We start from the raw sequence: 15,564 nt of genomic DNA, 5'->3' as shown, positions 1-15,564 counted from the left end.
TAACACCTCTACAACCTCCCGACCGACATCATCATACCTTATCACATCGACAACCCAGTCGCCGGCTAATCCTACGGACTATCGGACAGTGGTGCAATGCTTTAGCTTGATGAGGACGGCTGGTGGTTTCGCTTTCACTCACATCCTGGGACTGTGCTCTGACACGCTTGGTAACCTAAACTCATGCGGCAGCCATAGAGTGAATCGCGAATTCCAAGCAAAACAACAGCTATACATATATAATAAAATAATAATAAAATAATAATACAATCTCATGTCTATTACAAAAAATACTTTTTTATAGTACCAAAATTTTCTTTGTATATATAGATACGGGTAGAGATATAAATATAAAGATAATGCTCATTTCTCATCATCAAACTAGAAAATTCAAGTCACTCTCAAGCATCTTTGAAAAGGTAGCAGCAAGAGAAACAAAGGCCTAAAAGGGAACCGCTACTGTCATCATTTCCTCATTAGCCTCACTTTATAAATTTTACATTTTTCTTCTAATTTTGTTTTTTGGTCCATTGCTTCTTTTGCCGCTTGCCGTTGCTTTTTTTGCTGCTTGTCTGTACAAGGATCAAGCGAATGCGGTTTTTTGATCGGATAGTTGAATACGTCCTGTCCTCTAGAAGATGTTAAATCCTTCATAGACCAATGATAAGTTTTCCTTTATAGATATATCAAAGCAGTGACACTTTTGGATATAGTTGTACTTTATGTATAAATGAACAACTGAATATTTTAAGATGTACATCCTCAATATAAATACTTTATATGCTTCATCATTCATATTAAATGTTTCATAATACTTGGTGCTTAATTTAATCTTGGGCAGGTTCTTCATCACTTCCTCGTGTCCCCAATTTTGGAATAGAGATAATGAACATAATTATACTAGCTTTCAATTCTTTCACCAATTGGTTGGGAACACTTATTTCTAATCTGCAGCCCAACAAGGGATAATTTTGAATGCCGCGATGTGATATTTCTAAATTCAAGACAAGCTACAGCAGCGAAAGGTGGCGTAGCCTCCCCCTAGTTATAGATAAATGAACTATTTTCCCAAATTTAACACCAACTATTTTTTCTCATAAAAATATGAGAACTTTCATTATCTTTCGGATGTGGCGTCCATCACTCTTTCTGTTTATTTTCATTGACGTGACAATCAAAATGCTAACATGGACATTTAAAAGTGCAAAAATAAAATAAAATATATAAAAATTAAAAACAATTTTAAAATAATAAATAAATAAATAAATCCACAAAATAATAGAAAAATTAGAAAATTTAACAAAAGTTCAACATACTCCAATCAAATATAAAAGTAAAAATAAAAATTTAGAAAATACAAAATAAAAAAATTTCAAGAAAATGCAAAAAGAATCAGATAAGTTATAGAAAAATAAATTTTTAGAAATATTCAAAAAATATATAAAAATATATAAAAACACAAGATAAATATTCCAAAAGAAAAAGTTTAAGAAAAATTGGAGAATTTTTACTTAAGAAAATTCTAACAAAATATAAAATATATTCAAGAAATGAAAATATACGCATGTAGAAAGTAAAGAAAAATTCAATAAAAAATTTAATGAAATTCAAGAAAAAAATAAAACAAAATAAAATAATTAAACATAGAGTAAGCTATCCAATATGTAAAGAGACTTTTATATTGATTGGGTAACTATCCTCAAGAGATTTTCAAAGATTAAGTAAATGTACATATGAAATATTTAAGTTAACAATTCTCTTAAAATTGTGATAAAAACTTACTTTAACTTTTTATACATTAATTAATTGTTTGAAATTTCATGAGATCAATTGACTCCACTAAGATTAACATGCCTTCTTCAATTCACTATCTACCAAGCCATCCACGTCCTACTTTGGTTATCCTCTCAGGTCAAGCCCATCATAACTCATTTTGAAGTTTTAGCCTCAACTGACACTTGTTGGTTTCCATCTAGCCGAACGAGCTCACAACGAGGCTAATCTTGCCTACAGAACTCCAAACTACTACCAGAACATGTTGGACTTTATTGAAGCTAATGGAGTTGACGCTGCTTTCTTAGCAGTTGCTTTCCCCTCAATTATTGCGAAAGCTATTGCTTGAGGAGAAAACAACTACTGAGAAAGGTTTTGCATCAACTCTATTTGTCTCAATGAAGTCAGCGGATTTCACGAGCAGTTGGGAGTTTTAGAGGTAATGTCACCTAGTTGTTGCAAACTTGTTTGATTTGATAGGTACTGAACATGGCCAATTGAGGCCAAAGCTAAGAAATGAGTTATGATAGACTTGAGAGGCGAATAAAAGGTAATAAAAGTAGAATGTGAGTTGCATAGTAGACAGTAAATGAGGCATGTTGATCTTGGAGGGGTTAATTACTCTCACGATATTTCAAAATAAATTAAATGTACCTATATAAAAAGTTAAAATTAAAAGAATTTTATCAAAGTTTAAAATAGAAAATTTAAACTTAACATTTAATATGTACATCTAACTAATATTTGAAACTTTCATGAGGTAATTACCCAATCAATAAACATTCATCCTTGCGTATTGGGTGGCTCGCTCTATATTGAATTATTTTATCTTGTTTTTTCTTGAATAACTTTCTTATTAAACTAAATATTTTTTTTTATTTTCTGGAATTTTCTTTTATACTATTATAAATTTCTATAATTTTAAAAAAACATTTCTGAATTTTCGTCAAATTTTTCCTCAATTTTTTTCTAAAATCTTTTTTTTAAAGCTTTTATAATTGTTTCAATTTTTTAACAATTCTAGAATTTTCTATTTATAAATTTTTTCTGAATTTATTTTTAATTTTTTAAATATAATTTTTTTATTTTTATGATTGATCCGGTATTTTTTGAAACTTTGTAAAATTATAAAATTTTCTGATTTGTTATATCATTTTTCTAAATCTTTTTGATTTTTTTGGAACATTTTTTTGCATCTTATATTAGTTTTGAATTTTTTATTGCCATGACAAACATTCCGATGTTATGAGAATAAGCAGAAAAACTAAAGGATGATAAAATTGTATGGAAATTGAAATTCATTATATTTTTGTGAGAAAAAATAATTCGTGCTAAATTGTTTTTTTTTTTTGGAGGGGGGGGGGGGGGGGGGGGGTTTGGAATTGGGCCATTAGAGGGCGCCCACTGCCGTTGTGCTCCATCCAGCCCATCTGCATAATTAAATAACAATAAACAACAAATAATAAAACTAGTACGGCTGAGCCTTACCTTTCACTGACGACTCCCCTGCTCCTTCCCATCACCCTCATCCTCCGGGCTCGCGGCGGAGCCGCCACCAACCGGCCGCCGTGCTCCGCCTCGTCCGGCGTAAGTCGTCCTTCCTTCCCAAACAATTCTACTACAGCCCTCTATAATTCTTCATCCTCCTGTTCCTTCTCCCTTCGCGGTCTTCTTCCCCCTCCTCAGAAAACGCTTTCCTTTTGAGTCGTGCCAGAGGAATCGCTTCTCTCGTATGAGCATTACGTTGTCGAGGCTCCTACGACGCGATCTTCGTCCGAATTGGACAAGATTCGATCGCCGCCACTCGATCTGATCTTCTGTATCTGACTTCTTTCGCTCGGAATTGCAGAATTCAGTGAGGCAGTGCAGTAGTTTCTAAATATAATATAATAATTTTGCTGTGATCTTCCGGAAACACGCTGTTGCCGTTCTTCGGATAATTGGTTGACTGAGAGAATTACTTGAATTCCCAGAAATTTAGGTGAGATCTGATGGTCCCTTGATCGCTCATCTGGATACCAGGACCCCTTGCTGCTGATCTACGGCGTGATCAGCGAACTCTTTCGACAAAAGGTGAGTGTTTCTTGCAATGCATGTTCAATCGATCATGAAATTCGATCGAGCTGATTCAGTGGGTTCGTGGGTCGTCTAAATTTTGAACTTTTTGCTGACCCTGTTGAGGTTTAGCTCTGTAAGGTTTGAACTTGGAGGAGCAATGGCGCAGAACCAGAGCAATTGGGAAGCAGATAAGATGTGTGAAGCTTAGCTATCTCCAGTGTTTTCCTTGTTTGTAATTGGTGGCGAATATGTACTGATTTGTTAATTGTTTGACTTGAAATTTTGTTCTTTGGGTTGTATTCCTTTGCGAAGGCTTGATGTCTATATATATGATTACCTCTTGAAGAAGAAATTGCACAACACTGCAAAGTCCTTTATGACTGAAGGGAACGTCTCTACTGACCCAGTAGGTATAATATCCATTTGTGTTTACTCAAGCTCTTTTGCTTATGCTATTGTTTTTCGATTGCCAGTTAATTGCAATGGGCATGTAGTTTAACAATGCCTTCCACCTCAGTGGTTGCTTTGGTTTTTGTTAATGAGAGGGAAAGGCTGATTACTGTGTTAAGACTGTCTGCAGAAACTGTGGCTTTTGGGGCGTATTCTGTTTCAACTTCTTTTCAACGGCCTATTATTATTGTTCATTACTTCACTCACCCTCATCATTGCCTGATTTTGTCATTTCTTCCGGAATACATCTACTTGGGTGCCTTAAATATCTTATGTCCAATGTCGATTTGTGCATACTGATGTTTTGCGTTTTAGATGAACAAGCCAGTGTTTCACATGACATAGTTATGCATATGCAGCAATTGATGCTCCAGGAGGATTTCTGTTCGAGTGGTGGTCTGTCTTTTGGGACATTTTTATTGCAAGGACAAATGAAAAACATTCCCCAACTGCCTCAGCATATATAGAGGTGAATGCCTGTGACTGATTTGCAGGTTGTTTTAACTTACATTATAAAAGGTGGCCAAATTTTGGTCCTTTCCCTTTCCTTTGATTTGTGAACCTTTTGAAGACACAGAATGGTAAATCAAGAGAACAGCAGCAACAGCAGCAACAGCAGCAACAGCAGCAACAGCAACAACAGCAACAACAGCTGCAGATGCAACAGTTGCAGTTGATCCGTCAAGCTCAACTGCAGAGAAGGGATTCCACTCAGCCTTCAATTGGAGGTCCTGCAAATGTTGGTAATTCAGAAGCAATGCTAGGGCAACCAACTGCCACTGCATTGGCTGCAAAAATGTATGAGGAGCGTATGAAACTGTCTAACCCAATGGATTCTCCCGTTTCTCAACCTCTTTTAGATGCTAGAATGACCCTTCTAAAACCAGCATCAAGTCAACATGGGTATCTCAATCACAACTAGTTTTAATTTATACCTATTCTTTCTAGTAGATTACTTCACCCTCCCTTTATCTCTCTTTGACAGTCAGCTGGTCCAAGGAAATTCTGGGAGTGTCTCAGCTGCGTTACAGCAAATGCAGGCATGAAAAAATAGATAATTGGGAACTCCTTAGAATGCTTGCTTAGTATCTCCGTCCCATTTGATGGTTTTCTAAAGCTCGTCTTTCCTTCATTCACTGTATATTTGTAGGATATCAAAGGAGAAATTAACATGGGAGCAGCTCAGAGATCTTTGGCTGTGAACTCTTCTTCACTTTATGGGCAGGGAATGATGCAACCACGACCTGGAGTTGGAAATGCAGGTAACTTATAGTGCTTTTGGTTTTAGAATTGAGTTGAGTTGAATTTTGATTTTAATTGATTTATAATGATTGTGATGTTGAATTATGAGAAAAAATATGAAAAATAATGAATAGTTGAGAGAATTTATTATTAAAAATTGAATTGAATGGTTAAAAAATTTGAAGAAAAATGAAAAAGTAATAATTGTATTTTTGACTTTTGTTGTATAATGAGTATAGTTAAAATAAAATTAGAGTTAAAATTTTAAAATCAAATTATGAAATCAAACGGGAGCTTAGTAACTTTTTATGGGTTTGAGGCATTTTAGATTTCGTTGTTTTATATAGAATTTTGAGGAATGGATGGTATTCGAGTTCTAAATTTGTTATAGGTGACTCGCAGAAACAGTAACAATTCGCCACACAATGGCCTGCAACATTATGAGAAACAACTGACCTTTAATTTTCTTATTTATTTTTCCTGTTTGGAGCTCCTAGTTATCAGGCTCCAATTGTACTTAGCATCTTTTAAAGTGAATAATCCAATATCAATGATATGGAACAGAAATATCTATAATTAAAATCCTTAAGAAGAGTCCTACCAAAAAAAAAAAGACTTTAAGAAGAGCAACAAAGTGGCTTCTGCAGTAGGTAGTGGTCTTCATGTCTCCCATAGTTTAGCCATCTCAACCTAGACCATTGCGATTTGCATGCTGGCAACATATCTTTATGTCATGGTTTGGTATGAAAGTTCTGTTTTGGTGAGCAGCAGTTACATCAGTATCTTTACAATTCCCCGTAATATTTCTACTTTGACTGGAACTGTATCCTTGTGATTGCCTGGAACTGCATGTTTACCTCGTACCGTCATCTGTCCTTTTGCCACCTCCCCCTTCCCCTAATCTACTGTGACTTCAGCCTTTATAATTTTTAAATCCAAATCCAAGGAAAGAAAAAAATGCAGCTGGTCCGAAAAGTAGTTGCTTCAATGATGTTCCCCCACTTGGAGTTGAGGGTATTATATTGACATGCCACAGATTTTCTGGAAGACAATCAGATGTGTGAGTTAGCGGATGAAAAGTTTAGCTGTTCCAGGATAAGGCCCATCTCCGGTTAACTTCTGTATTGCGCTTGGGTATCTTTACTAGATCCCAACTACAATTCCCTCTTATGGAGATGGAGACTTTGTTTTGGCCTTACTATTTCAGTCACATCCTCGTTCATGAGGTTAAAGCGAAGGATTACTGTCAGGACACTTGTTGAGGATTAAGTGTTTGATCATTCATTAATATGAACCTAAAACTCATACACTCTTCTCAATGCATGTATTTGGGAATCTTCAGAATGTTATAAATTTTTTTTTTTTGAGTGATTGAATGTTAAAAAATACTCGTCGACAAGTTCCGTTACATCAATGATGAGTTCAAACTTATTTATTAAGGTCCACAAGGTACTAGAAACTCTTAACCAAGGTGTTGTGTAAATTTTGTTTTCAACTCATGGAATTGCAAGGTGTTTTAAACCTACTTCACATGGCAAGTCAACTTGCTGTAAAATCTTAACACTGGATAGATTCCCATTCAAAGCGAGTTAACTCATTGTGAGTTGCAACTTAAATTTGGCCATGTCTTTGCAAGAACTAATAATAGGCCGCAAAATTTTAATCTAAACTAAGATTGAGTAAATTGTACTGCTTTGATATTGGGAAGTTGTCTTAGCTATTATGAAGGTACGCTACTATTTATAAGAATTTTCACCATACTATTTCTCTAGGATATCAGTTTCAAGTAAGGGGCCAAGGACCTGGGGAGAATTGCTTTTCTTTAGTTTGGCTCATGCCATGTAGCTTTCTTCTTAATTTTCTCATGGCCACATTAGGCTTTTTCTCTGTGACCATGTTGCAACAGTAATTAGCAGACATTAGTGTTCAAAAACAAATACAATAGAGACATAATAGAAAAAAAAAATATTACTGATACAAAATTTTACCCATTGAAAGGAAAAATCATAAATTAAGCAAGAGTATTTTAAAACTTTGAAGTGGTTGAAAATGCTATAGTATGACATGCTAGTTATTCTTTTAAGATTCTCAATGTATACTTTATGTCCACTGGATGGCTATCTTCCATGCATTCTCATGTAATGATAATGGTTACTGAGATTACTGTCTAGTTGCATCTCTATTGAGGATTGATTTATCATATATAAATAGGTCTGTACATAGTTTTCAAGGCTTGTCTTATATTTGTACAGTATGATCTTATGGATCCTCCTCAATGTCTGTAGATACTCAATGCTTACAATTTTCGTCTCAACTAATATCAAGTGACAAACACTAATCTATATCAATCGGTCAGTTATGGGCACTTTGAATTCTTTTGACATGTTAGCTAATATTATCTGTCAATTTTAAAATGATTGTGGAAAAGAATACAAAATACACTCGTTTGTGTTTCTAATTCAAGTTCATTGGGAGACATGTAAAGCAACATTTTAAGTACTTCTCCTGTCTAGTATAGGAGTGCTAGTGCTGATTAAAAGTTAAAAGAGAAACTAAAAATAAAATTGCTAAAATGTAAATGTTGATTTTCACTAAGGTGTTTGAACGAAGCTCATTAAAGAATGCGGAAACTTAAAATGGGCGATTGGTTAATGCTTGAGATATAAAATGAGTTGAAGAAGTTATCCTGTCCCCTGTTGGCCTACATGAGAAATTATGTTGGAGTCTATACTTGAATTCAACCATGGTTTTAAAATTATTCACCAAAAATTACTTCTGTGCACCAATGTGCTAAAGGTACTTATGAGATCTGCCCCTCGAAGCACTCTCATAATTCTAAGACATTGTTCTTATAACCTTTTACGATTTTCTTTGCATGATGTTAACCAGCATTAATTTACAAAATTGCTATTGAAGCTCTTAGTTCATACTTTTTGGATCATAATCCCATTAGAAGCAATTAGGTTTCAGAAATTTTGTATTAACAACTGGATTTTCTATTATCTTATTATCTCTGGATGCTTCAAGTGACAAACACGCTTTCTCGTCAATTTGTCTGAGTCAGGATTGAGCCCTGGAGCTGGTGATTTACCATTGAAAGGGTGGCCACTGACAGTAAGTTCCATGTTGCTTTAGGGCGTTGTACAAAATATTTGTCTAATGCGACTTTCTAATGGAGACATGTATTTGATTAGGGAATTGACCAAATTCGGCCAAGTTTAGGAGCACAAGTTCAAAAGCCCATCATGAATTCAGCAAACCAGTTCCACTCCTTGCCCCAGCAGCAGCACCAGCTTCTTGCACAAGTTCAGTCACAGGGCAATCTTAACAATTCCTCAATCTTTGGGGAAATGGACCCTCGAGCTTTTAGGGGAATGCCTAGGGGTTCTTTGAATGCAAAAGATGGTCAAATGATTCCAAATGACGGATCTGCTGGTTCCCCTATTCAATCAACTTCCTCAAAGGTATCTTACAGTGATTAACTTCTCCTATAGTGAATGTCATCTTTTTTAGGTCCAATAGTACCTGCATTAGATGCATGTGCTTATTGTTCATCATGTATCCACTAGGTATTGGTTTAGATGAACAAGAGAATTTAATACAGCTTTTGGATCATAAACCCATATCATGTTGAAACGACTTTACCATTGTAGATTCTTTTTGAATGACTCTTTCTTGTAATTTATATATTTAACTATGAATAGGGAAATAACTCTTCACAATTAATCCGTATTTCAGTAACTTACCCCATGGAGAAGAAATTAACATCTTTAACATTTTTTTATGTGTCCCTTGAATGATTTTTGTCATCCAGGTATCTTATTTGTCTTCAATATATTTTCAAGAACAAATGCCGGCATCCACTATGTTATTTGCTTCCTTTTTTTGCACTCCAGTCTTTGGTCACCCTAATACTCTCTATTATTCTATCAGATGAATACTTTTTTTTCTGTAACATTTCTTTTGATGTGTCTGAGACCCTGATAATTTTCTTGCAGATGAACATGCCACCTGTGCAACAGTCTTCCTCTCAACAGCAGCAGGATCAGATGCAACCACAGCAAGTCCAGCAACAGGTTTGGAATTTTCATATGTGCTAATTAAATCATGCTTTATGCTGCTAGATTAGTTTCTTTATCACTATATGCTGCATTCAAGTATTGAAGTATGAAAATGGAGGTCAGGAAACCATAGTCTTAGGTGAATAATATTTATGCTTTTTTTTAATGTAATAGAGGAAAAGAAAAGGGCTGTCATCTTCTGGACCAGCTAACAGCACTGGTACTGGAAACACGATCGGGCCTTCCCCTAACTCACAGCCCTCAACTCCTTCAACTCACACACCTGGGGATGGAATTTCAATGGCAAGCAATGCCCAGCAAGCTACTAGCATGTCGAAAGGTCTTATGATCTATGGAGCAAATGGACTTGGAGGTCTTACGTCATCCACAAATCAGCTGGTACATATCCTTTACAATTTTATACTCATAGGTTTCCAATTACTTCAATCAACTTTGAAAAGCAACTGGTGAAAATTCTCAACTCTGACTGAATCAAGTGGTCTAGACTGCTTATTGCTAGAACTGTACTTGTAGGAACCAGGTTGGACGTGTCTGTTCTCTGAACTTTTGACTTGCAAAAGGACAATTGGACTGTTCTATTCTTGTTTGAAAAACTCCAATTTCTTTCTAAAAAGTGTTTAAGCTATCGTTGAATTATTATACATTGAGGTTAAAGAAAATGTGCTAAATTTATCATATTGAAAGCCAAGCATTGCAGCTCTTCAGATACTTTATTCAAGACATAATGCTTCTGGTCTCATACATTCTTTGTAGGATGACATAGATCATTTTGGAGATGTTGGTTCTCTAGAAGACAACGTGGAGTCTTTCCTCTCTCAAGATGATGTGGATGGAAGAGATGTCTTTGGAAAGTTAAAGTCAAACCAATCTGAACATGCAGCGGACCCCATGAAGAGTAACCTATGAAACTGTTCTTACAGTGACCATATTGTTCATATAGACCAAGGAGCTGACCGAAGTCTCTCCTTTTCAGGTTTTTCATTCAGCGAAGTCAGTTCCATACGCGAGAGTAATAGTAAAGTTCTCTGCTGTCACTTTTCGACAGATGGGAAGTATCTTGCCAGTGGTGGTCATGACAAGAAGGTAAATATCCTTAAAGTAAATTAATATGAAATAAGAACATGGCTCACTTAAGGCTTGTTAAAGTAGACAGAACTTATGCGTTTTACTTGATCTTAGCCAAAAGGCCGAGCAAGGTACAGAATTATCCATTTAACTGGCTTCCATATATTAGCAATCTCTAGAAAAATTTAGACATTAAATCTTAATATCATAGAACATTCATGATCGATTAATACATGAAGTTTACTGGTGGTCATTATGCGCGAGTGCTTTTTGTTTGTGAATTCACATGCCCCCACTACCAATGGGAACCAGACTTGTGAAGTTAATTGAGATAGTGTTCATTGTCATTGGAAGCTGTTTCCTGTCATGTGCATTGGTATGCCACATTTCTTGGATGGTTGTCAGTTGAGTTAGGGATTTACTTTTGGATTGAAGCAACTCTCACTGGTTAAATTAATAGAACTTTTATATTCTTTACATTTATGGGATCACAGACTAATATGATCTTCATAGAGAAACACTAATAAAAACACTCTTATTCATCTATCTCAATATGAACAGGTCATACTCTGGAACATGGAAACCTTTCAAACTGAAAGCACTCCTGAAGAGCACACGCATATAATTACTGATGTTAGGTTCAGACCAAATTCAACCCAGCTTGCAACATCCTCATTTGATACGACTGTCCGCGTCTGGGATGCTGCACGGGTAAAATTTATGGCTTCATTTCCTTTCTGTGGTAGCTTTCAGATTGGACTATTCATCAAACTGGCAAAATTAGGATCATGAGTTCAAGTTGGTTTCAGTAGGCCTAAGTAGGTTTTTTAAATCAATGCAAAATACCATTTTAAAATATGAATTTTTCGATAGGACTTGCCGGAAACATGAAAAAATATGGTCCACTAAGAAATCGGATTGAACTGCCCTGCCTTTCGGTTTTTAGATATATGCTAACACGTCAGTGGGTTGTGCAGCCCAACTTTTCTCTGCAAACATACAGTGGGCACAGTTCACCAGTGATGTCCCTTGATTTCCATCCGAAGAAGACTGACCTATTCTGCTCCTGTGACAACAACAATGAGATTCGCTTCTGGAACATTAACCAGTACTCATGCAACCGTGTTTCAAAGGTTAGTAAAGAATCCCAACTAATTTGCTGTCTTTAGAACTGATGACTTAGATTTGGGACGTTTTATTCTTAGCACTGTCTGACAATGAGTCATGATGTGAAGGGCGGTTCGACAAAAGTGAGATTTCAGCCAAGAATTGGGCAGCTACTGGCTGCTGCAGCTAATAACATGGTGGCCATCTTTGATGTTGAGACTGACCAGCAGGCTTTCCTTCTAAAGGTGCCAAATACGATCTCTTACATTCTATTGCATTTTTGGAAACTAATCATGGGGATTGTTTTCCACTTTCTAGGGTCTCATGTGGTAATAAAGAAAAAAATCTACGAATCCAACATGTCACCGTTTTTCTGCGTCTAGCAGTCCCAGAGCGTGTATCTCCGATATCATTTTTCCATAGGACTATTTGAGATTTTTCCGTGTCCAAAATCTATCTATAAAAGTGAGCGAGCCTTTTCCTTTTCTTTCTCTCTCTCTTTGGTGGAGCAGTGACTTGATTGAGTTGAGCTGAGCTGAGCTGCTAAGCCAAATATTATTCAGGCTAAAAGCTGGGTTGGCCCTCATATAGTGTATTTTCTTTACACTTGAACTTGCACACCACAAACTAGAGCTTAATCGCCCTCTACTTGGTTTGCTTCACTGACCCTTTGATAAGGTCAGCGTCAACCACAAGTGAAGCTCGTGAGGACTCTATAACAGAGCTCAAGCTCAAGGTCTAAGATATCTTGAGAATAAACAGATATTTGTGATGTTAGATTTAACATCACATAAAAAATTAATAATATGGGGGAAGTTTGATCAGGTTCAAGAGATTCTTAAGCAAGAAAATACAAATAATGTCGGATTTTGGAGTAGCTTGAGAGGAGCTATTATTCACTTGCACCCCTTATCCAAAACTTTACGGGTACCGTGCATAATGCTACTCTTTCATGTTTAGGGCCATCCCTCCGAAGTACATTCCATATGTTGGGATGCCAATGGAGATAGGTTAGCCTCTATGAGTCACGAATCTGTTAGGGTGTGGTCGATGGCAAATGGAGAATGCATTCAGGAGTTCAATGCAAGCGGAAACAATTTCCACTCGTGCATTTTCCACTCGAGTTATTCCCATCTGTTGGTTATTGGGGGTTATCAGGTACCAATCATTTCATCTCTGTACTTGGGTTTAGACCATTTCTGATCAATTGCTTGTGATGCTTACAATATGGAATGGGAACAAATAATTTATGCTCCTTAATTTCTCTTATAGATATAAATATGTATTCTTCTTTTGTGGATAAAGGGAATTGCTTCTTATGATGCATTCTATGCCAAACAAACACAAAATAACCTACTTGTAGGTAAATGGCTCTATTGTCTTGCTAGATATGGTATTCAACTCGTTTGGTCAGATATGTAACTAGAAAATAGGGATTTCCTTTTCTGTAAATTCATAGTGCTTGCTATTTTTTGGAAAAACAGACAAGAATGACATCAAACAAAGAGAATGTTCTCTGTCGCAGTTCTCTGTTTCAGTACATTCTGCCTGAACTTATCCTCAGCGTGATGGGCACTAATTGGGAAGTCCAGCTTTCTCATACTTTATGGGAGCGTTAAAAGTTTCTGTTTTGGTTGCAGACAATGGAGATCTGGAACTTGGCTGAGAACCGCAGTGTGACGACTCCAGCTCACGAATGCGTGATCTCAGCTTTGGCACAATCCCCAGTTACGAGAATGATTGCCTCCACTAGCCATGACAAATCTGTCAAGATCTGGAAGTAAATAAGTCAAGCTTTCCTCTGGTTACTGTTTCTCCAAGATGACCAGGTCTCAAAATTCAATGCCCCATTTCATTTGCTGGGAAATCTCACCTTAATTCTCTGCCTAATTGCTTGTGCCGTAAACGTCATCATAAGTACAAAACTTTCTGCATGTAATCATACGACCGCAATTGAATTGTGCTTCCCCTTAAGGATCTAGAGAATTTTATTGACATTTAAAATTTATGTGTAGAGAAGCTTTTATGATGCTGGAATTTTCTTTCTGATGGGTTCCGAAATTTTAAGCTTTACCAATCCATTGCTCATGCAGGGTGTGTTGGATATGAAATTAGTTGGAAGAAGATTATTTGCTGAATGGTTTTCTCTTGTAGTCTCCTTTCTCCTTATTGCCAGTTGAACTGACTGGGCTGCGATCTCAGCGGTAGCTAAGTGGAAAATTTATCGAAGTCTTTGAAGTGGAAAATTATTGAAGTCTTTGAAGCGAGAACAAGATTGGTCTCGTTATTATTGACAAACAGGCAGGCCAAACTACGAGTTGTTTTTTCAACTATCAAGAGCCAGGTGGGGTAAAAATTGAATTATTAGCTTTCATCAATAAACTTGATAAACTAGTTAATTTAATAGTTTAGCTGTTATAACCATACTTTTACTCGGAATAAAAATTGACCAGTATAGATTAGTGATGTTAACGTGAACTGTAAGAATTAGTTAAAAGGAAATTTGGATATAATTAACATGAGTTAAGTCTTGGTTTCAAGCCATGTGAATGATTTTGTGTTGGGAGAGCATTATCTCTTGATATGGGTTGACCTTGTTATAGTCGAGATCTATTGAGTTTTCAAATATCACATGGCTCAAGTTGGAAAAGAAAATTGTGAATATCCCACATTATTTTCAAAACCAATAGGCATTCTCGCTTAGCTCTTTTAGTACGTAGTGAGGAAATACAAGAATCTTTTTTTCTTTTTTCCTTTTTTTTTTATAAAAAGAGAGTCTAACACAGTGGCGTTCGCTCTCGCTTGATAATCGAGGAATTCCGGGCTCAATATGTAGTGGAACTACCCTTGCCTATTTATTAGTTATTATGATTTTTATCTTATTATACTAAACCCTTTGACCTCCTTTATAACCGGAAAAGAAAAAAAAATCCCTTATGTGACGAAACAAATAAGAGATGGAGGATGCACGTCCCTCTTATTGAACTCTTGAAATAGTCGCATTGAAAAGGTAAGCATCATCACCTTGAAAACAACATAGTCGTCTTAATGGAGAAAAACATCAAAATACTAAAAATATCATCCAAATCTAATTTCTTAATACTTGAAATTCAATTTCCTATCTTAAGCATCAAGGAATATCTTTGCTAAGACCTAAGAATATAAATCCAAATATCACCCTCTTAATGTTTCACTCCAAATATGCCTGGGACCCACACATAATTCCGAAAAATTCGAATTCTGGTCAAATGGACTGATCTAGGGTGCCTAAGCTTTCATACCCGCGGCTTGGGCCCTCTCGGGTTAGTAAAACAGCACTACTAACTCAATAAACCTTCCAACCATATGCAATTCGCTTAATTTTTCCCAAGCTTAACATGTTCAAGACACCAAAAGCTTGGAGACTGTAAATGCTCGATCAATGACCTAACTCCCAAAATCACCTAAAAACAAACAAAAAAACTAATAAAAACTCCTAAAATCATTACGAATGCAAATGAATGAAAAATAAACTATAAACCTACTCAAACTAACATAAACTCGAGAATCTAACTGTAATTATAACAGTTAAAAGTGTCGAATAACTCTATTTTGATAGGCACTCCAAACCTAAGATTTGGTAGTCCTCGAGCAACTAGAAAAATGGAAACTAACAAACATCCTCAACTGTCCTAAAATCAACCTAGAATGAAAGGACCTCTTTGATGTTTTCAATAGTGATTGTATTTATCCTGATAGTCTGATTCATGTCTTCACTTAGCCCACAATCAAAAGAAACCATATCATT

The 15,564-nt window shown here is 36.0% G+C and overlaps 1 protein-coding gene across 9 annotated transcripts; it reads left to right on the top strand.

Annotated features, from left to right (window-relative positions):
- The first annotated feature begins 3,202 nt into the window (after positions 1–3,202).
- LOC116195825 (transcriptional corepressor LEUNIG_HOMOLOG-like) lies at positions 3,203–13,865 on the top strand. Of its 9 annotated transcripts, none has more exons than XM_031525202.1 (19): positions 3,203–3,360; positions 3,747–3,846; positions 3,970–4,026; positions 4,144–4,241; positions 4,641–4,750; positions 4,853–5,184; positions 5,267–5,321; positions 5,432–5,543; positions 8,588–8,637; positions 8,718–8,987; positions 9,522–9,599; positions 9,759–9,983; positions 10,359–10,500; positions 10,579–10,688; positions 11,232–11,381; positions 11,648–11,803; positions 11,906–12,022; positions 12,738–12,935; positions 13,418–13,826. In XM_031525202.1, exons 3-19 carry the CDS (start codon positions 3,989–3,991, stop codon positions 13,559–13,561), a joined length of 2,385 nt encoding a protein of 794 aa, XP_031381062.1. In that variant the 5' UTR covers positions 3,203–3,360; positions 3,747–3,846; positions 3,970–3,988; the 3' UTR covers positions 13,562–13,826. The 9 variants fall into 9 exon arrangements, with proteins under 9 accessions (XP_031381062.1, XP_031381064.1, XP_031381058.1 ...); XM_031525204.1 differs by having other exon boundaries at positions 3,961–4,026; positions 4,859–5,184; XM_031525198.1 differs by having other exon boundaries at positions 3,961–4,026.
- Positions 13,866–15,564: the final 1,699 nt, after the last annotated feature.

Source organism: Punica granatum, chromosome 2, assembly GCF_007655135.1.
Source record: "Punica granatum isolate Tunisia-2019 chromosome 2, ASM765513v2, whole genome shotgun sequence".
NCBI classification, from domain to species: Eukaryota; Viridiplantae; Streptophyta; class Magnoliopsida; order Myrtales; family Lythraceae; genus Punica; species Punica granatum.
The sequence above is the reverse complement of the archived record's forward strand: the minus strand, read 5'-3'. Positions and strand labels throughout refer to the sequence as shown.